Genomic DNA, 22,236 nt, shown 5'->3' with positions numbered 1-22,236 from the left:
TAGGTTATTAAAACTGAAAGAATGGTATTAAAAGTCTTATTTGCGTGTCACTATTTATGTTGAACTCCTGTTAAAGTCATTGAGAGTTCCACACTTGGGCTCCAATCCTGCACTGTGGTCAGTGTGGAGCCTCAGAGACTTCAGGGGATCTTTGTGTGGACACAGCAGTCCACCTGCATGGTTCATAGTGCAGGATTGGAGTCACAAGTTGAAATTCACCCATGGTCAGAGTGCCAGCCAAAGGCCCATAGACTTCAAAAGAACCTTCTATTGGCTACCTGCAAAGGGATGAATTTCAGTGATGGATTGCATGCAGGTTCAGAATCATGGTAGGGAAATATTTAAATCCAACCAAAAATCTACTCTCATTGAAATATTTTTCTCTACATTTAAAAAAATACATTAAATTTGGTACCAAACAAAAAAATTCCTTAATTGTAGGTTAGAGAGCATCCCTTTGAGTTTAAAAATACATTTTGTTTTCTTGTCCATTGTCAGTTTATCCTAAAAATCATATTCTTTCTTGCATTGATAGATATGGATGAATGCCTGAATGGACCAGTGTGTCAACGAAATGCAGAATGTGTCAACACGGCTGGCAGCTATCGCTGTGAGTGTAAACCTGGCTATAGGTTCACGTCAACAGGCCAATGCACTGGTGAGTATTTCCAGGCTTGTTTGTATCTCAGTATGCAGTAGATAGTGCTTTTAAAAATAAAACCTTTAAAATCATATTCTTTCTTTAACAGGCTGTAGTGATTGTGTCACTCTAAACTAATATGATAGGTTTTTCCCCCCCAACCACCCTCTATTGCAGTGGTGCTCAAACTTTTCCTCTCACGCTCCCCTTATCAGTAATGGAATATGTCCGCCTGGTCCGGGGGCTGCAGCCAGAAGTGGGGCTGCGGGGTTGTGGCAGGGGCCGTGGCCGGAGCAGAGCTGGGAGCAGAGAGGGCCTGGGTGGTGCTCCCTCCCTGGCCACCCATGGGAGCTGGCCCAGGCTCTGCTGTGTCCCCCTGAACATTCCTCCACGCCCCCATAGAGGGAGTGCCCCACAGTTTGGGGACCACTGCTCTATTGGAATGTGTGCAGACTATATTTTTGAGTTGTAAGGACCTGCCTCCTAACAATATATAATGGTTTTGATGAATGTTCTGCTTTTTTATCTCTCTCATGGCTTATATACACTTCATGCCTGCAAAAATTCAGGTGTGTGATTGCAAAATAAGTCTAATCAGAGAACCTTCAAAGAGGGGCTTTGAAATGTCATCTGCCAGAAGAGTGTATCCTTTGAATCAAACACTGAATAAAGTGTTTTCATTAAGGGTTACAAGTAAAATCTAACTAAAATATAGGCCTTGACTTGCACTCAGTACAGTGCTGACTGCATGACTAGTGTTAGCTGGTTGGAGTCTGTGCATATACCTCCATAACAGAGCACAGTGTCTGGCTATGGAGTAGTATAATACAGCATAAAGATTATTTGTATCTCATGCAAGGCCATATAATATTTTTCTAGCTTTTATTTAATTAACCTTAAAAATGAAAATGAAACTAAGAATAAACTGAACTAGAAGAACTTACATGGTCAATGTTACAGTCAGAACATTCAGAAAGACTAACGGGTAGATTTTCAAAGGCAGTTAGGTATCTAAATAGGCCATTTGTGCCCATCTGTCCCTAAAGCTCCTTCCTTGAACTAACTCTGTTGTGCTTAACCCTTCATCTGTAATATATCTGTGGAGGTGAAGCCAAGGAAAACTACTGTTTTCTGGCCCTGAAAATTCAAAAACTTCCCAGGGAATGTGCAGTATTTTCCCCTTCCTCTACATAATTACTGTGGTTTGCATTATCACTTGCTAAATGTGTTATAGCTAAGGATACGATTTTAGTCACAGAAGCCACGGACCCTGTGACTTCTTCGGCTTCAGCTGTCAACACCTACAGCTGGGGCCGGAGACTGGACTGTAGGCCCATGGCTGCAGCCGGGCCTGGAGCTGGGGCTGTGCGCTCTGCCTCTGCCCCCGCCCCATGGCTTCAGCCAGGGCCGTGTGCCCCCGCACTATGGCGATGCAGTTCCCCCACCCTCCTGGCAGGGCTTGGGCTGTCAGTTGTCCCCCCCCATGGGGCTCCAGTTTTCATCCCTCGCCCCCCATCCAGCTCACCCCCCCCCCCCCCCCGATTATGTTTAGTAAAAGTCAGACAGGTCATGGGCTGCTGTGAATTTTTGTTTATTGCCCACGACCTGTCCGTGACTTTCACTAAAAATAACCGTGACAAAATCTTAACCTTAGTTTTAGCACACAATTTACCTCTCAGATTTTCACAAATAATCACTGTCTTTTAGGAGTCTCTGATGACAAGGTGGTCTTATCTGCTAGGTGATGTTCAATAGCTAGCTTAGAAAGTTTAAGAAGGAGCTTTTCACACTTTTGTGGACTTAAACTAGACCCTAGAGATTATTTTAATATACTTATTTGACTGGGACTACAGTTCTCTGTTCATAGAATATCAGGGTTGGAAGGGACCTCAGGAGGTCATCTAGTCCAACTCCGTGCTCAAAGCAGGACCAATCCTCAGACAGATTTTTACCCCAGTTCCCTAAGTGGCCCCCTCAAGGATTGAACTCACAATGCTGGGTTTAGCAGGCCAATGCTCAAATCACTGAGCTATCCATCCCCCCCTGTTTTCCAAGGATGGCATCATAGCAAGAATGGTATTCTTGTTATCTTGATTATTTAAAGAATTGCAAAGGTTTTATAGAGGATCGTGTGCCAACTGGCTGTAAACATTGTATACATTTCTGGACAAAATAATAATTACAAAGGAACTAGATAACATTTTCCTTGGATTTTCTGCCTCTAAGCTTTTGAGTTTTAGGAAGTGCACTTTTCATTGGAGTGCAGTTTTGCATTGTTTTATAAGACCTCCGCGGGAAAAGGATGTAGGGGCAGAAAAGAAAATCACTTTGAGAACTAAAGCTTGTTTTGTTAAGATACATGGCAACACGTGCAAATGTTTAGCATATTGTTAACATGATTGTTGTAACTCCTTCATTTTAGCAGAACAGGAAAACCAGGGAAGGTTCTGATATGAGCCACAATACCCTAAGGCACAAGCATTACTTCCCTGTATTTTGCTCTTATTTTATATTTAGTGAAAATAAGGTGGAACAATCACAGTCAAAGTCAAAGTGTTTGATGAAGGGTTTGATCCTGCAAAGCCCTGAGCATAGTGCCTGGCAACCTTACTGAAATCAATGGGAGTTTAGGGTGCTGTGCACCTTGTAGGATTGGGCCCACAGAGCAGCCACTGCATGGAAAATGGTAATACTAGAACTGCTTGTGTGCCATTATATCCAAATATGACCTGTTGCTGCCTCTGATAGATTGAGCTAGTTATCCCCTCAGTATATACATAGAATTCTTCAGGTGTTACCTGTTATGGCAAGATAATCATTTGCATCCAACTTTCTTTCATAATGCCTAAGAGAGTGCCGCTTCCCAGTTCCTAATGTTCTGTGTTCATCACAAAAGAAGCTCCCAGGATCTGGCCATAAAGTTTGGAGTGCAACCATTGCAAGTTGTGAAGACAGAACAGGGGACTTCCTGTTAATGGATCTCTCCATCACCAGGAAGAAGCTGCTTCTTTCTTTAGACTGAATATAAGGAAAAATTTACCTAATAGCCAGATCCGTTAGACTGTGAAATAGCTTTGAAGAGAAAAGGGAGTACCCCCTCTCTTGAGTCATTTAAAACTAGAATAGACAAAACACTTAGGAATATACTGAATGGAACCAGCCCTCATTGGAATGGAGGTAGACAAGATGACCCTACTAGATATTTTCCATCTCTACTTCCTCTTATTATGAGAAATGTGCTGAATAGTAAACATTCTGCTTCTTTATGTGTGTTTTGCTGACTGTTGGTTAAATCCTGAACTTACAGAGGAAAGCATTCACAGCAAGGGTAGCAGTGAGTAGTCACATATTCAACTGGCGCAAAAGACATCCTGCTATCAGAAGGCAGCATGTCATGCACTGGGCCAGCACTGCGCGGTATGGTACTTTTTGTTGCTCTTCTGTGCAGGATGGTGCTATTAAGCATTTGCGGCTACTGTCAGGAAATGTGCTGCCCAAATTATGTGCCAGGCATGTCCCTGTTTTAAGCTAATCACGTTCCCATTGATCATGGTTTGCGTAGTGTCACTTTAGATGAGATTTAGATGCAACCATACTTGGGTGCACCATTGTAGCCATATTATTTGTGCACCACTCTGCTTGCACTTTGGATTTTGGCTTTCTGAAAGCCAAGTGCAGGGAAGGGCCGGTGTTAGCTCCATTTCTCATCTGTATGAGTTCTCTGATAGTTAATCAAGGTGATCATATTACTTACAGTGCTATAATCAAACATGTCTGCAAGCAAGTAGTACAGGTATTTTTCTCTGGAAATATGTATAACCATAACAGATAAAGCTCTTAAACCTCCCAAACCACTGCACAATTGTTTCTTCTTATTTGTTTACAAGCTGTTTAATTCAGCATAGGAGAGATTTCCCCACACAATTACATTGCATTATTTTTATTCCCATGGCCTAACAGCGGTGCCCTGTTGCTGTAGCTAGAAATAGTCACTTGTAAGTAACTTTTCCCAATTATTTTACAAATCTGCAAATGTTTCAAAAATTAATTTACCATGAATATTCCATTTTGTGTTAACAAATTAATATTTTATTGCCAACAGAGAGAACAATTGTCATTTTAAATTAGAACCATGAATTTGGATACTAGTTTTCATAGTTACCACTTAGTTTGTTTCTGGCTTTGTGGTTTATGGAACAATTTTCAGATGCCTTTTATTTACAGATCGCAACGAATGTCTAGAAAATCCCAATATCTGTAGCCATGGCCAGTGTATTGACACCATTGGAGGATTCTACTGCATATGTCACCCGGGATTCAAAACCAATGCTGACCAAACGATGTGCATAGGCAAGTATCAAGTTATGCTGTTAGTTTAATGAATAAGGGGTTTGAGGCCTTTTCTCGGTCATAGAATTGCCAGATCCGAGTAGACCAGTGGCACTTTTCATCCAGTGACTTGCTTCTGACAGTGACCAGTAAAAGATGCTTCAGAAAAAGGAGCAAGAAACACCTTAGTTGACAGTTATGTATAGAACTGACCATTGGCTAAGTTTATTCTGCATCAGTTAGTGGTTGTCTTATACTCTGAAGCATATAGCGCCTATGACTTTAAAAAAAAAAAAAAGTATCCTATCTAACCTAGCTGTAGAGGGATGTTTTTGTTCTTCATAAAAATATTCAATCCTTTTTAGAATTTCACTAACCCCTTGGTTTCACTCAGACCTCAGGGAAATGAGTTCCACAGATTAATAATGCAACATTGCAATGCAGTAATTGTAAAACTGTCTAATTCTGAAGCGTGTAAAGGACTGATTTCCTGCCAGGCAGAAACAAAGCTGTTTAAGTAAAACAAGAGCTTTCATGTTAAGCCCTTTGAAAGCTTCAGGTTTAGGGCCAAATTACTTGCTGACTTCAGAGGACTTGTGCCCACTTATGCAATCAGTGAATTCAGAATATACTCTACTGCATCTAAACCTTCTAAGCATTTGCTTGCATAGTGCTCATCTCAGATAAGACTAGTCAGATTCGGGCCAATTTTTCCCTTTTCCATGGGGACATTGTTAGAGTGGGAGAGAAGAAATGGACCCTCTGTCCTGGGTTTCACCCAGTTTTCTTACTGAGATTTTGGGCATGTCTGGGTTAGAACTGACTAGCCACCTAAAAGCCCCTGGGAAGATTGCAGATCCCTTATAGACAAGGTTTAGTGTATGCCCCCTTTGGAAAGGGCAAGATGGCAGCTGCATGTAAACAAGTTGTGGATCAGCCCTTGCTCAAGAAAAAACATCTTTTGACATTATCAGTCAAATGTATAACCCTGTCTCGTATCTTCCATTTTTTTTTAGGGAAGCTTAATCTCTATTCTCCCATTTGCTCTTTTAGTAATCCAGGATTAGTTCATTTCTTTGCACATTGTTTGGCTATCTGGGCTCCCTCTTCACTATCAGTTAGTAACAAGAGTTCTTGCTGCTGCTTCTCTTTCATAGATATTAATGAGTGTGAAAAAGATCCATGTGGCAATGGAACATGTAAAAATACCATTGGCTCTTTCAACTGCCGCTGTGACAATGGATTCATCCTCTCACACAATAATGACTGCATAGGTAAGGAGTTACTAAAACTGTTGCTGAGCTCAGTCCAGGTTTTCTAAGATTGTCTGTTATTCTAATTACATAGTCATAAACACCATCTTTTTCCAGTGAATTCGAATCCCAGCTGTATAGTCAATACAGTTAGAGGTAAAGAGCAATTTCTTTGCTCTGGAAGCCAGTTTATCAGTCTCAAACTCTATGCAGTGTAGGTGTAGCCGTGTCAGTCCCAGGATATTAGAGAAACAAAGTGGGTGAGGTAATATCTTCTATTGGATCAATACAAATAAAAGAGAAGTTGGTCCAATAAAAGATATTGCCTCACCCACCTTGTCTCTCTAATCTCTTGCTATGTAATTTACTCCCCTCTTCTTGCAGCCACTTGAACATATGCCTTCCGAATATACACTCTGTTCTAAGTATCTATCTTTTGTGGAGTGGGGGGAATCCCATAAAACAATCAATTGGCTGCAATTTTTTCCCAATAGTTTTTGAGAAAAGCAAAACTATTTATGATACAGAAGAAACTGTTTTGACTGTCTTCAGGAGGTGACAGAAAGGGACAGAAATACTGTGGACTTAAAATCTCTGCAATTAACGGGATTCTAGTGTGTGAAAGGCTGTCTCAGTCTATGGCCCTACTGAAGGCAAATGGGGTTCCGGGTGGGAGGAAGAACCCATGTGTGCATATCCCTTAGAAGGATCAGGGCCCACATTTGGGGATAGTGTTTTACATATAGAGACAGATAAATAATTATGCCACCCTGAATATATCAATTATTGTGCTGTGAGCATGAAAGTCAGTTTAATAAACAGAATTCCTTCTTATGTGTATTTAATCTTTGTGGATATTTGCCATGCGTTTCTCATGTTAGTTTTTTGTTTTAGATGTGGACGAATGTGCAAGTGGAAATGGGATGCTCTGCAGGAATGGCCGCTGCATAAACACAGTTGGGTCTTTCCAATGTCTGTGCAACGATGGCTATGAGGTGTCCCCCGAGGGCAGGACCTGTGTGGGTGAGTTTTTAATCTAACATTGGTTTACTATGGCAAGAGGACCGTAAATCCTCAGCACATGGTCCCAGGTAAAATGGTGAGAAAGAGGCATGTTAGAGAAGAACTTCCCCTGCTATCACTATGCCCTTGTAGAAAAGCACAAATACGGTGGGAGCATGCTGCATTGGAATATTGTATTCCTTGAAATACTCATTAAGCTATTGTGCACACAGCCAGGAAGGAATTTTGTTCTAGGACTGGCTAAAACTACCTTTATTTCCTCTCTGCAAATTTTTTTTTTTTTTTGTGGTCAAATACCTTGCAGGCCAGTGCGTGTAAAACGAAAATCTTTTTTAAAAAGCATCTTGCATTTATTTGAGGGAAACAAACAGGTCCAGTGACTTTCCCAGATCTTCCCCTTTCATGGGAGTCGGATTTTACTTCATTCTTTTATAATAGTTATTAATTCTTCTTAATAAGAATGTACATAGCTCTGCAGATTACAATGGCACTTTACAAATGTATAGTATGACACCTTTCCTGGCCAGCACGCACCCTTGCACAGGGGCCTGGTCCGGCAGAGCCTTTCTCCCACCCTTATGGTTGCTCCTTTGTATAATTTCAATGGCACTGTGCATAGAACTAAGTATACACGCAGTTGTGTTTTCAGGATCAGGTCATAAGGCAGATAATCAAAGCAAGACAGGACACAGAACAGATCAAGAAAGGCAGGTGGTGGGGAATTAGCAGTGAAGGGAAGATGGTAGGCAGGACTCCTGGAGGAAGCCAGTTTTAAAGAAGGTGAAGGTGGATGCTTGGAGGACAGGGTGGAGGAGACTGTTTAAGGCACGGGGAGCAGCATAACAGAAGGCTTTGGGTGCTTAATAAAAGTGTTCAGCGTTTGGGGGCACTTCACATTTCTTGGGTGCCTGCTCCCTGCCAGCTACGTTTAATCCACTTATATCCCTGTCCATGCCTGACATGGGGATGAATTGATATTGATTCCTGGGCTGAGGAATCTTTAATCTTTCTTGATTTATAAGATAATTTATAAGCACATTAATCTCCTTGTAAAAAGGGACTGCCTCCCTGCCCTCAGAGAGCCCTGCGTGTGATAGATGCTCCCATCCTTTTCGCCGGGAGTTTTGCACTCGACTTGATGTGAGCAGGATTAGAGCTGCTTCAATAACTGTTCTGAATATTGCGCCTTCATTTCTTTGATTGCAGATATCAATGAGTGTGCAGTGGTGCCTGGTAGATGCTCACCTGGCACGTGCCAGAACCTGGATGGGACGTATAGATGCATCTGTCCTCCTGGATACATTCTGCAAAATGACAGGTGTGAAGGTATGTAAAGGTCATTCGTATTTCATAATGCAGCCTGCTCAAAAGCAGCTCTCAGTCCTAATAATATGTATAGTCATGCCTCTCTTTAGGCCTTGACGTGTCATTTTTGACCCCTGTCAAGTGTCTGAACCTAATCATATAATAGAATCATTCCAACAAAATTAAGTATCCTGTAAACTTCATGTACATGTGTACAGTATAATATGTATGATAAAGTATAAATGGTATTGATTTTAAAAAATAGATAATTAAATTAATTCTTCCAGGCTATGCAGCCACAGAGACTTTTACTCATTTGGGGGGCAACCCATTAGTCTGTCTAGGTACCTATCGCTATGGTATCTAAATACCCAGTATTACTTTTCTCTTGGTAATGTGCAATGCTAGATAACCTGTGCTGTCATCACTCAGTACTTACTCGAGCGAAAATCCCTTTGAGTTTTGCCTGAGTAAAGACTGCAGGACGTGACCCCTAGAAAGACATTTTTAAAGTCCTGTATGGCCTAGCGATGTCTCATTATTGTGGGCATGCCCACTTAAAACGTCTTTGGAAATTAGTCCCAGATTGCACACCTGGATTTATTATTAATAGAGCGCTAAAGTTTATTTTCATTAGGGCACAGGGATTTGCTCTCAGCTGAAACTATGCAGTGTAATACCTGCTAGGTCTCAGTTACTATGCTGGGTATTGTGAATTACATTTTGTGTTTTACAGCTGCCAATACAGCAGTTTTGATTGCTGAAGTATTGTGGTACTTTTCTTGCAGATATTGACGAGTGTGTAGAAGAGCCAGAAATCTGTGCCTTGGGTACATGCAGCAATACTCCAGGCAGCTTCACATGCCTATGTCCTGAAGGGTTTGTACTGTCTTCCACAGGAAGAAGATGCCAAGGCAAGTTATTTTGGTCTTTATATATTCATTTGCTTTGGGTTTACTAAAAACTTGACTAGATGCCTGTTTCTAATGTAACAAAGAGGCTGTGGAATCTAATAGTGGTTTTTCACAAAGAAAGTTTGATGCTTATGTACTCTGTCCCAGATTCTCTCTCACACTGTCTCCTCAGCACAAGAGAGAAGATCAATTAAGCGTGAAAAGCTACGGTTAAGGCACAGAGTTAAGCAACGAAACCCTATCCCCTTGAAACCTTTCCTCACCTACCTGGAGAAAAAGTTTAGAAATCTTAAAAAAGGAGGGAAAAGGTGAAAATAAAGACTGAGGCGGCTACTCTGAACTTTGAACAAAGTGTATGGAATCGGAGCTGAGGATGAATATACATTAGAGTAATACTACTGTAAAAGATGAAAAGAACAGAGTGGATGTGAAAAAGAATTAGCAGAGGTTAAGTAGCATCAAATACATGCTCACCAGGAAGTAGTGGTAAAGAAAAGAGCCTAGAAGAGCCTTTGAAAGCAGCGTTGTAAGAAGAGTAAACACTCTCTGCTTTAAAAGGGTTTAGATGCCTTTGTTCTATGAGCAGGGCCGGATTAATGGAGAGGCTTTAGGGGCTGCAGCCCAGGGCCTCGGGCTAAGGGGGGCCCCGCAAAAATAAATCCATAATTATATACAATTCAGTGGTCACCAACCCGTCGATCACGATCGACTGGTCGATCCTGGAGCCTCTGCCAGTCGATCGCGATCTCCGCGCCACTAAAAGTCCAGCAGCGCAACAAGGCTCAGACAGGCTGCCTTCATACCGTGGCCCCACGCCCCTCCTGGAAGTGGCCGGCTGCTGGCACATCTCTGTTGCCCCTGGGGGAGGAGGTGGCTCCACGCACCGTCCCCGCAGCACCACCCCCAGCACCGTCCCCGCAGCTCCCATTGACCGGTTCCTGGCCAATGGGAGCTGTGGGGGTAGTGCGTACGGGCACTGACAGAGCACGGAGACACGCTGTCCCCCTCCCCCCAGGGGTGTGCAGAGACGTGCCAGCAGCTGGCCACTTCCAGGAGCAGCGTGGGGCCACGGCATGCAGGCAGGCAGCCTGCCTGAGCCCTGCTGCACCACCGACTGGGAGCCGCCTGTGGTAAGTGCCCCCTGGCTGGAGCCTGTACCTCGCACCCCCTCCTGCACCCCTACCCCAGGTCAGAATCCCCTCCCTCACCCAAACTCTCTCCCAGACCCCGTGCCCCCTCCTGTACCCCAACCCCCGCCCCAGGTCAGAATACCCCTCCTGCACCCAAACTCACTTCCGGACACCGTGCCCCCTCCTGTACCCCAACCCCCTGCCCCAGGTCAGAATACCCCTCCTGCACCCAAACTCTCTCCCAGACCCCGCCCCCGCCCCCCCTGCACCAGGTCAGAATCACCTCCCTCGCCCAAACTCTTTCCCAGACCCCGTGCCCCCTCCTGCACCCCAACCCCCTGCCCCAGGTCAGAATTCCCTCCTGCACCAAACTCCCTTCCAAAGCCCACACCCCTCACCCTTTCCTGCACCCCAATATCTGCCCCAGCCTGGAGCCCCCTCCTGCACCCAAACTCCCTCCCAGAAAGAAACTAATATAACAGCTGTTCTAAGGTAAGAAGTAGGCTATTTTGAATTAACTTAACTATATTCTATGTGTTTTAAGACTGAAATGTAACCACAGAACGGCTTTATGTTAATTAAAAGGCAAGTTTAGTATAGCGTTAATAGCCTCGATGCCATCATTGTGATCATTCTGTTTTAAAATAGGAAAAAGACTTGTATACAGGGGCCCCACAAAATCTAATAGCCCCGGACCCTCAAGAGAGTTAATCCAGCCCTGTCTACAAGAATCATATGCAGTGTTTTGAGCATAAACATGGAACTGACTAAGAAAAGAGATCAAAAGCTGTACAGCTTGGAATGGAAGCTGCCTGCACAGAAGTGCAGCAAACTAAAGAGAAGGACATCTCAAAGACTTTGAAAAAGCTCAAGTAGCTCTAAACTTCCCAAATCACAAACAGATATCCAGTTTCACAAATGCAATGTACAGTAGGCCCAGCAAAATCACCAGTGACAAGACCTTCCAGGATCTCTGTAGTTATGTTTGGCTCAACACAGGGATGCTTGTTGAAACCCTAGTGAGCTCTTCATCCCATGGTAGCTAAATGAGATTGTGGTTTTGGTGTGATGAATCCAACCTGCAGTAAACATTTGGGTTGGCACTGTGAAAATAGTGGTGAAAATAGCAGCGCTGTCTGAGCTGCACTTACATAGTTGTTTAAAGCCCATATGCTATCAATCTCTTCTTCTGAAAAATCACCCACAAAGCCAAGAAAATAATTGAAGAAATAATGCAACCTCATCTTATCTTCTCTGAAAGAGGACAAATGTTTCATGTGGATGGTCACGGGAAAATTAATTTATATCTGTACATTGAACTTAAAGCAAAGTGTTTTTTCTGAAGAAGGTTGGTTTTTTGAGTATACTGAGCCAAACAAGCTTCTGTTTAAAACTTCACATTACCTAAAGCTTTTCTGAAGTCTGGACAGTGCCCAGCACTGATCTTGCGGCCAGAAAACTGGATGAGCAGTTGCTTCCGCAACTGACCCTTATGCTGAGTGCCAACCTGAGGAGTTGCCAGCTGTCTGCCTGCTGGAGGCATGTGGTCTGTGAGCTCACTTTTGTTCCAGTGTTTAGGTTACCCAACATGTAAGAGCACAATGTGGTATCACAGAACCAATGGGCCTTTATCTGTAATTTGGTAAAGCATTGAAGGGAAAAAAAGGTACTATTGAAAATTGCCATTCCATTATTTTTTACATACAGCATTATCATCAAGGGTTAACTCACGCTTTTTAGTTTCCCTGTAGTTTATTAGCTAATGAGCATTGCTGTAATAATAGAATGTAAATAAATTAAGCTAATATTCAGAGGGTGCAGGAAAGGAAAGTGAGGTTGGGAGGAGCACAGCTCACCCTCCTCTTCTAAAGCAGTGGGGAGCTCCCCCTCTTCTCCCTGGCTAGAGTAAACAACTCTCTCCCATGGAGCTTCTCTTCCTTGGCTGGTAGAGAGAGCGCTCTCTCTTCTGTTTCAATCCACTGTAACCACTGGCCACAACAATGCTTTTTAAGATCATCCATATGGAAGCTCTTTTGTAATTAGCTTAAGTTTTGATTTTCACATACCAATTGCACCAAGTCCTAATGCCTTTAATGCAGAACTGTATTATGATGTGCTTTTGTTTGTGCAGATCTGAGAGTGAGTTATTGCTTTACCAAATTTGAAGATGGCAAATGCACAGTTCCCAAATCCAGAAACCATTCCAAGCAAGAATGTTGCTGTGCCTTGCAAGGAGAAGGTTGGGGTGACCCATGTGAGCTCTGCCCACAGGAAGGAGATGGTACGTTATCAGATATAATGCAATCATGGTATTATGGGCACTCAGAACTGAAAGAAGACAAACAATAACTTTGAGAGTCTTAGAAGTGGGAATTAGAAAACAGAATGATCTTCCTCAAGGAATGGTAGATTATTTTGTTTGACCATATCACTTAATATTTCTTTTAATAAAGTAAAGGCCTTTGTGCTATAGAAAGGCACACAACATACCAGTTTCTCAAAAAAATATTTGTAGCATTTCTGTGTTATTTTATGGAAAATAAGTCAGATAAGTCTCAAATACTCTGCTCTGGAGTTTTCTAATGCTATGCATCTTTTATTTTTAAATTTTGGTAAAATAGTATTAAGTCTTTGCTAGGCTATAAGTTTAAAAATCTATGGGACACAAGTGAATTTCATCTAAACAAAATGAAATCTAGAAAGGGCCACCATAAGCTTGAAATCTAGTCAGTTTTTTTAAAAACTGTCGTGCTAAAAGTAGGTACAGCTGTTACACTTGCCTCTCTGAATCTCCTTGCCTGTCTTTGTGGTTTTACAACCACATTTTCTTATTGCTAAAAAGTTTTTCTCCATCCTGTAGCTATGCAAGACTCAAATAACGGGGAAACAGTGAAATTGATTATTCACTGCGGCCCTGATTTAGGATAGCCCTGAAGCACATGCTGCGCTCTGTTAAAGTGTTGGTGTACAGTTTTTACTCAATAGACACTTAGGGAATTCACAGTGTCAGTGCTATTACAGTACAGTTATGTTACAGGTATATTAATTCAGAATGACAGATCGTGATTAACAATATTACTATTTTCAATGATGTGTTAATGCAGTTCAGCTCATGAACAAATCATGGAGATGTTGAGCAGACCATACTCTCACAAGCCAAGAAACAAAACATCAGGTTTCCCTATTGTGCTATTTCTTGAAGGCGTCTTCCCTAAGTGTGGGTGATTAAATTGGCCTGTCTGTGTACAAGCCAAAAGGGTAGAGTGAATTATAAAAGCATGGTGAGCTTCAGAGCGTTTTCCTGAAGTGCCTGCACATACGTTTGTCCCAGTCTGAATCGTTCTCAGATGACAAGATCAAGGCTCTTTATTTCTTTCTATCTTTAAAAAAGAAATTGCTTACAAATTTCTGAGCTTAGAAAACTTCCTTAGCATGGAGTATGCAGAAGTTTTTAAACACTGTATTGTATTCCCTGGTGCATTCTGTCTCCTCCGTGTGAAATGTGCCCTTGAGCAGGCAGTCAGCCTAAGGGTTATGCATCACTTATGTCCCATTTTAAGCCGTACTTTAAAGGCGTGTGTGATGCATAGCCCTTTTGCTGACCCTCTGCATGGGGCTGAATTTCACTCTCTGTGAGGAACAGCTGGTCTGGCACTTGGTTGATTTTTAATGCTATCGTACACCGTTCTGTTTTGTTTCATTTCATTTTAATCAATCTCAGCAAAATGTAGCTAATATTTTAAAATTAAGCCATAAGACAAAACATCTGCAACTATCTCTAAAACTGAGTCTGTTGTATTGTAAGCCTACTCAGTGTACTGAAGTACTTCAAAGTAGGAATTTACTGTATCTTGCGAAAGGATCTGTTATATTCTGAGTGTAGAGTAGATAAATAATATCTCAAGGGGGGCCTGAACTAATCTCAAATCCAAGACTCCACTTTCCTGCACAAATTTTATGGGTGTGTGGGGGGAGGGGTGGTTTTGGATTCAACCCCAAAGCTTGTGGGGGTTTTTGTCCTGGTTCTGACTCAAAATCAGAAGGGTTCTATTTTCTGAATCTGACTTGATGGAAATCTTGGGAGCATATCCATTCTCATTACCTTTTGGTTCAGTGTAGTGGAAATTTATGATGATTTTATTTATTTTTCAAGTGTCCAGAGTGTGCTAAGTGACTCATATAAACAAGGGGAAACCTGTTTTCCACACCAAAGAGTGGACAGCAACCTGATCTTGCAAGACTTCTGCCATTTGATATCTTGCAAAAAGAGTTCAAGTGGTTTGTTGACCTCAAACTAATTCTGTTATAAATCTAAGCTGAACTGAAACACCAGCACCTCAGCCTATCTGTAATAAAATCAGTACTTGATGTATAAAAGGCAGCTATTAACCTGTGGCTCTACAGGGTTCAACAAATTGGTTTACAATCAGATCAGGTTGTATTTTCTTCAGAAATTTTAGTTACAAGAAAAAAAGAACACAGTTATTGACATTTTACTGCTTTTAATAGAAATCTTTTACTTAATGTCTTCCATAAGAATAAAATAAAAAATTCCAGTTGTTTGTAAGATTATATATGTACCTGATAAAAATGAATTGAACATACAGTTACATTATATGTAAAGGAGTATAGGTATATATACTTTATGTATCACATTTGAGAGAGAGAGAGAGTGTGTGTACGTACACGCACGCACACAGATGCACACCCTCTTGAATGTAATATATAAATGAAAGCTGCCAGTCTAGAATGGTAAGAATTCATCCCACCATACGTTAAGCTGATAATATATTTATCTGTAATTAATTATTGTGACATAGTTTAACATACATATTTCACTTACAGAGGCGTTTCGTCAAATTTGTCCATTTGGAATTGGCATTCTTATTGGACCAGGGGATATACGGGTTGGTAAGTGATTGGTGCTCTGAACGTTACTGCAGGCTCACAACTCTAGAAGGCTACTTCCTGTCCATCAGCTACCCTCCCTTCCAAAGCCCTGGATTTGTTTTGTACAGGCACTTTGCACAGAATTATTTATACAAATGTAAAATTCAAACTTGAACTTCTCTCCCACTCCATTAATTAACCTTGAGGAGACCGTTCTCTGTCTTAAATTATAAAGATCAGACATACCAGGAGAAAACTGAAGAACCTAGAGAAGGGATCCAAGCTGCATATATCCCCTTCTTACAGGCATTTATACCCAGCTCAGCCATAAGAAATGGTTTTAATCTCTCAGTACTGAAAATCACAGAGTCCCAATTCCCCTGTATACATTCTTGGGTCTAACTCCCTCCATAGACAAACAGCACTTTAGCTCAAAGCTTGTGGGTAACTCTTTTGATATCAGAAGAGTGAGATGGCTACTATGTCATGATGCTTCCTCTCACCGGGGCCCTTCCTAAGAAGGTTCTTTATCCAACCTTTAAGATCATTGCAACTTAAGTGCCACCCTTGGAAAATTTGGCGTGAAAGTTCCTGTTGTCCCTCATGTGAGCTAATCTCCTTTCAAATATTTTCATTGTGAGTTGTGGAATATTCAGTCCTAAATTCATGTTTGTCATGCTAGATTAGTCTCAGAAATGGCATTTAATTAATTTCACTAACTGTAGCCCTTTCATTTTTGTTTCTGGGCTAAGATGTGGATGAGTGCCTTGACCCGGATAATTGCAGATTTGGGCTGTGTATCAACACAGATGGGTCCTTCCGCTGCGAATGTCCTTTTGGTTATATCCTTCAGGGAGCTCAATGTGTAGGTAAGTATAAGTGTTGTATTCCATTTTAATGACTCCTAATTCCCCAAGTATAACAATAAAGAGTAGTGATAGATGAGACTCCAGTTTATGACCCTTACTGATTCCTTGTTTTTAAACTCTGATGCTCATGAATAATGCAGAATCCTTGCACGTGATCCAAGTCAGACGCTTGCAACTTCAGCCTCCTGTAACATGCATTCACGTCTTGTTTTAACTGCTTGCAGATACTGACGAATGCTCTGTTGGAAATCCATGTGGAAATGGAACTTGTAAGAATGTTGTAGGTGGTTTTGAATGTACCTGTGATGAGGGATTTGAGCCAGGACCAATGATGACGTGTGAAGGTGAGACTCTCAAATGCACAGGTCTTTCAGTTTTAGTTTTATGGTAAACCATCAGTAACTTCAGAAACAATTGATAAATTTTGAGGTGCCAAAGCAGGCAAATTAGAGATACTCTTTTGCAATGTCTCCAACTATCTATGGCAGACCTTAGCCTCATCCCCACTCCAAATACAGGCATATATATCGCTCCCGCTTCCCAATCCAAATGTGAATCCTTTTACCATGTTACCCTGTTTCTAACTGGAAAGTTAAGTGAGCAGCTTCTTCACTTTCTGAGCTTGTGCGTGCTGATGGATTGCCCAGATGGGGGTAACATAAGCAAGTTCCGTTCAGTACCCTCTCCAGAAATGTTACTGATTGTATTCACTATGCATGCAACTTTGATGTGAGAGTTCAGACTTTTCTGGCATAACCTAATTCTCTCCAGCAATGCACCAGAGGGTAATTCTACCACTGGACTGGCTTGCGCCACTCTTATAAGCACTTAGGGCCTCATCCAACTCCCATTGACTTCAGCGGGAGGTAGATCAGATGCATAAACACCAGAACGTAGTTTTGTTCAGTTTACACAGCACATGAATAAATATGTTTTAGGCAATGTTGGTCACAATAAGGATAATATTTTGTAAAATGCAGGCTATGGAAGAGTCTGTTGTCTTGTTGGTAGCTAAAATAAAATGCCTAGAATCAACAACACGTGTAAGAGTAAACAAGATCTGAGGGTAGGTGTTGATTTAACACTGATTGTATTTTAGCAGTACAAAGCTGGAAACTATTCTCATTGCCAGATGGATGCTGCAGGCAGTGATTTCTGCTCCCTGCTCACATAAGGAAACCTAGGCAAGCAGGGATGTCTCTGGCCCTGCTCCTATGCAGAAGTGTATAGTCAGTCATTAGAATCACAGATCTGACAGTAAAATTTAACCTTGAGCAATTTGGCATCTCTGATTTATAACTAAACTAAACAACATACATTCTCATCTGGTGTCTTTTGCAAAAGCAAGTTTCACTTTGCATATGGTTGTTTGTCTGAATACAGATGTAAATGAGTGTGCTCAGAATTCTCTACTGTGTGCCTTCCGATGTGTGAACACCTACGGATCATATGAATGCAAGTGTCCAGCTGGCTACGTTCTTAGAGAAGACAGGAGAATGTGCAGAGGTAAGGTTTCACAGTTAGAAGATACTGTAATAGAATCATAGACTATCAGGGTTGGAGGGGAGCTCAGGAGGTCATCTAGTCCAACCCCCTGCTCAAAGCAGGACCAGTCCCCAGACAGATTTTTGCCCCAGATCCCTAAATGGCTCCCTCAAGGATTGAACTCACAACCCTGGGTTTAGTAGGCCAATGCTCAAACCACTGGGGTATAGTTCTCTCAGTGCTAATAGTCCCAGGTACAAATCCCCGGGGAGCCCTGGAGGGGAAGATTAGGGTGCTCAGATGTCCCGATTTTATAGGGACAGTCCCGATATTTGGGGGTTTGTCTTTTATAGGCGCCTATTACCCCCCACCCCCTTCCTGATTTTTCACACTTGCTCTCTGGTCACCCTACATTGGCAGTTTAACATTTTGGGTGAAATTCTATGGCCTGCTCATATTATGCAGAAGGTCAGACTAGTTGATCATATTGGTCTTAAAATACATGAATCTATGAAAAGGTTAATAGTATCAATGTAAAGGGTTTCCCACCTTAAGTGAAAGCAGTTACCTCCAGACCAGTATTTTCGGATTATTAATTTAGCACAGCAGAAAGAAGTTGTTTGTGATTTCACTTTCAAAACAAAGAGTTCATTATTGTGAGTTTCCATGAGAATCTCTCTCTGTAAGTATGTATAATTCTGTAATATGAACTCTTTCAGATCAGGATGAGTGTGAAGAAGGAATTCATGATTGTGACTCAAAACAAATGGAGTGTAAAAATCTGATTGGCACTTACATGTGCATATGTGGACCAGGATATCAGCGCAGACAGGATGGTGAGGGCTGTATAGGTAAGTGAAACTGAAATGTTAAACCTCTGTGAGATAATAGTTTTCCCAGTAGAGCCAAGCTGATTTTCAGGTAAGAGCCAGATTCTGGAGAAAAATTGGCAATTTTGGATTTGACTAATTGTTTAGGAATTTGGGAAGTGGGGGGGAAGAATCACTCATCTAGCTGTATAATTGTGCCCATGATTGCAGGTAAAGGGTCATGCAGAGCCTACTTCTCCACTGCCTTACATCTGTGGTCACATATGGAAGATAAGAGTAAATGCTACCACTATTGTTAGTGAATGGAGAATTTGAATCAGGGAGCATTGTACACTCTCTTTGCACAGAAGTTAATGACTACACAGGCAGTAGAGAATCGGGTCCACAGGCTGGATATAGTCAAAATTCAGATATACCCAAAATTCAAGCAGGTGAAAACTAGAGAAGAGCAGAGAAAATGACCGATTTTAGTATTTCAAAATATTTTATCCAAAACAATGTCCTGTCTTCTACTCCCCTCTGCCTGTGAGTTACAGTCCCCAAAATGAGTGGTCATTTTATTTAAGATATGTGCCACAGTAGTCATCCATGATTTAACATACAGACCAGTAACACCAGTTGCTGCAAGCATACTCATTTATTAAATGTGATCACATTTACCACTCGATAAAAATGTAGGAGGACACTGTATTAAACTGTCCTTTTCAGAAATCTTTCTGTAGGATTTCATCTCTTCTGTAATCAGACATTCTGGGCCAGATTTTCAGATGCTGTGCATTGGTGTATCACCACTGAACTTAACGAAGCGATGCTGATTTACAGCAGCCGATGAGCTAGCCCTGCCTTCTTTAATTATGTCAAAAAACAAGAAGAAATGTAGATCCCTTCCAATGAGGTCCCTCACCCAAGAGACATGAAATATACGTAAATTAGATAAAGACTTTTATTTTTCCCATTATAAAGCACCATTATATAAAAATAGTAAATAATACAGAGCTCTAAGGTATAATGAATCACAAGGTTAACCATACTGTTTAATAAAAGTCCTCTCCTAAAATACCATGCTACCTTGCATTTTGACTGTAAGCAATGTTATGTCTATATTGTTTTTAAACTATGCATGGAACCTAGGGGATGCAGCAATGGCTGCCAAATAATTTTTGAATGAATAAATAGCGTGGAATATGATGCAGGGAAATGATAGAAATAATGTGTGTGGCATGGGTTTACCTGTCATCTATTTAGATTAATCTATCCCTTGAAATACTAAATGTCAGAGTGTTTAAGAAATATCATTGTTTATGTCTGTTTGTTCCATTTGATACCTTCCTCAAGTTTAAACAGTGAAAATGCACCACATAAGAATGGTCATACTGGGTCAGACCAAAGGTCCATCTAGCCCAGTAGCCTGTCTTCTAACAGTGGCCAATGCCAGATGCTTCAGAGGGAATAAACAGAACAGGCAACCTTGTTGTCCACTCCCAGCTTCTGGCAAACAGAGAGTAGGGACACTCAGAGCATGGGGTTGCATCTCTGCCCATTCTGTCTAATAGCCATTAATGGACCTATCCTCCATGAACTCAAAACTTCACGCTGTTTTTTGACTCCTGAACTAACATGTTTATGGATTTTATTTTTTGTCACATCGTTTTAAAAAAATACAGATGAAAATGAATGTCAAACCAAACCTGGGATTTGTGAGAATGGACGTTGTATCAACACAAGAGGAAGCTACAGATGTGAATGCAATGAAGGATTCACTGCCAGTGACACCCAGAATGAATGCCTTGGTAAGTACCAAGTTAATGTTTTAGCAAAGCCAACTAGCATCTCCTTTGGTACCGGAAGTTTGCAGTAGGTTGGGATTATTTCACAGGTTAAGAATATATTACTATTTTTGCATAAATTTGAACTCAGTGGGATTACCTAAGTGTCTGTAGGGTGGAGCCCTCTGTCACTAAGCACCATCCTGGCACTAAATTCTTCCTTTGCCAATTGTATGTTTGTATCAGTTGGTTAGAGTGCACTGGCTTATTATGAAAGCCTCCTGTTGGTTAGTATCAATCAGCAGGGAGTTACTCTGTCCTTTTGTCTGATAGTTCTTTTTTCAGTCAGCCCTTCTTCTTTTCTCTGGGTTCAAACAGAAGTGCATCTTTTCTAGGCACACACTGACTTCACTCCTACCCTCTTACTAAATTTCTTGTCTCCTTTGTTTCCCTCAGACATCATGTTCTCTTTCTTGCTGCTGCCAGACTTTCATTCTCACTTCCACAGTCCCAGGGTTAAGTATGCTTCCCTTTCTTTGATATTTCTGTCTAAATTCCTAATATGTCGTGACCCCCCTACAGTCATTGCCGCAAGTACTCTACTTGCAACATCATTTGTCTTTCAGACAACAGAGAGGGCTACTGCTTCACTGAAGTGTTACAAAGTCTGTGTCAGATTGGATCAAGCAATAGGAACTCTGTCACAAAGTCTGAATGCTGCTGCGACGGCGGGCGCGGCTGGGGGCCAAACTGTGAGATCTGCCCCTTCCCAGGCACCGTGGCCTTTAAAAAACTTTGCCCCCATGGCCGAGGATACATGACCAATGGAGCAGGTACTTCTGTCTGTAAAAGTTTAAGGGGAAATCTGCAATCAAAAGACCACATTAGCGACTATGAAATCAAGAGATAAAGTATAAACTGCACCTTTGAGCACACAGAAATCCTTTATTGTAACGCATGGCATTTATGTCCAAATTTTCTGCAAGCTTTCCAATGGTGAGAATGCAGAATTTGCTGAGGACCTACATGCATAGGCAAAAAGGTGTTTGAGCAGCCAGCTCAGGTGGTTAGGCACCAACTAAATCCCAGATTTCAGCAAGCTTCCCAAATCATTCGCTGGCAGGATGTACATTTGTATGCACCCATCAGGTAGTCAGGCACATGAACGTGCAATGGTGCTGGAACAATTCGTACAGTGGGGGGGCTGAGAGCCATTGAACCAAACTGTAAACCCTGCCTATGATGGAAACCACTTCAAGCCAGGGGGTGCAGCAGCACCCCTAGTTCCAGCACCTATGTGACCGTGGATGTTTGCACACTCAGATCTGAGCTTTTTGCCTGGGCCTAATGGAGGACACTTGAAACCTGGCATTTGTGTTTGGTGTAATTACCTGTTTGGTTTAATTAAAGATAACTGGACAAAAACATACAATGGACTTAATAGGATCTACAGTTAAACACACCACTGAGTACTCCAAATGACCCAGGGGACGGTTTAGCACAGTAGTCCCTGATGCTAAGCATTGGTGTTTTTCACCAGCTCTTAGAAATGTTGTTCCCTCCCCATCCCAAAATCATGGGTTCCTGCTCAGTGTGATGCCCCAGCATGCTCTCAGTTGGTGAGTTGCATGCACACACCCCGTGAACAGTGCTGGAGCCATGGAGAGATAAGTCCCATTTACCCCAATATTGTGTCGTTTGGTGAAGTTTTTTTTCTAGTGTGCAGTGCTAACTAAAACACCTTGGGGAAGGAGAACGTAGAAAACTTTCTTTAAAACATGCAGTATTGGAAAAGAGGGACA

At 41.8% G+C, this 22,236-nt stretch overlaps 1 protein-coding gene across 1 annotated transcript in view; it reads left to right on the top strand.

Annotated features, from left to right (window-relative positions):
* Positions 1 to 22,236, top strand: part of FBN1 (fibrillin 1) — a 216,908-nt gene that overhangs the window by 179,625 nt on the left and 15,047 nt on the right. The window contains exons 44-57 of the mRNA XM_065412313.1: positions 536 to 658; positions 4,865 to 4,990; positions 6,127 to 6,243; positions 7,117 to 7,245; positions 8,452 to 8,571; positions 9,339 to 9,464; positions 12,726 to 12,875; positions 15,440 to 15,505; positions 16,237 to 16,353; positions 16,578 to 16,697; positions 17,737 to 17,859; positions 18,558 to 18,689; positions 20,333 to 20,458; positions 21,061 to 21,267. Of these exons, the coding sequence (XP_065268385.1) occupies positions 536 to 658; positions 4,865 to 4,990; positions 6,127 to 6,243; positions 7,117 to 7,245; positions 8,452 to 8,571; positions 9,339 to 9,464; positions 12,726 to 12,875; positions 15,440 to 15,505; positions 16,237 to 16,353; positions 16,578 to 16,697; positions 17,737 to 17,859; positions 18,558 to 18,689; positions 20,333 to 20,458; positions 21,061 to 21,267 (1,782 nt within the window). The remainder of the gene's footprint in view (positions 1 to 535; positions 659 to 4,864; positions 4,991 to 6,126; positions 6,244 to 7,116; positions 7,246 to 8,451; positions 8,572 to 9,338; positions 9,465 to 12,725; positions 12,876 to 15,439; positions 15,506 to 16,236; positions 16,354 to 16,577; positions 16,698 to 17,736; positions 17,860 to 18,557; positions 18,690 to 20,332; positions 20,459 to 21,060; positions 21,268 to 22,236) is intronic.

Source organism: Emys orbicularis, chromosome 10, assembly GCF_028017835.1.
Source record: "Emys orbicularis isolate rEmyOrb1 chromosome 10, rEmyOrb1.hap1, whole genome shotgun sequence".
Classification (NCBI taxonomy): domain Eukaryota; kingdom Metazoa; phylum Chordata; order Testudines; family Emydidae; genus Emys; species Emys orbicularis.
Note: the sequence above shows the minus strand (reverse complement) of the source record. Positions and strands in the feature narration are given on the sequence as shown.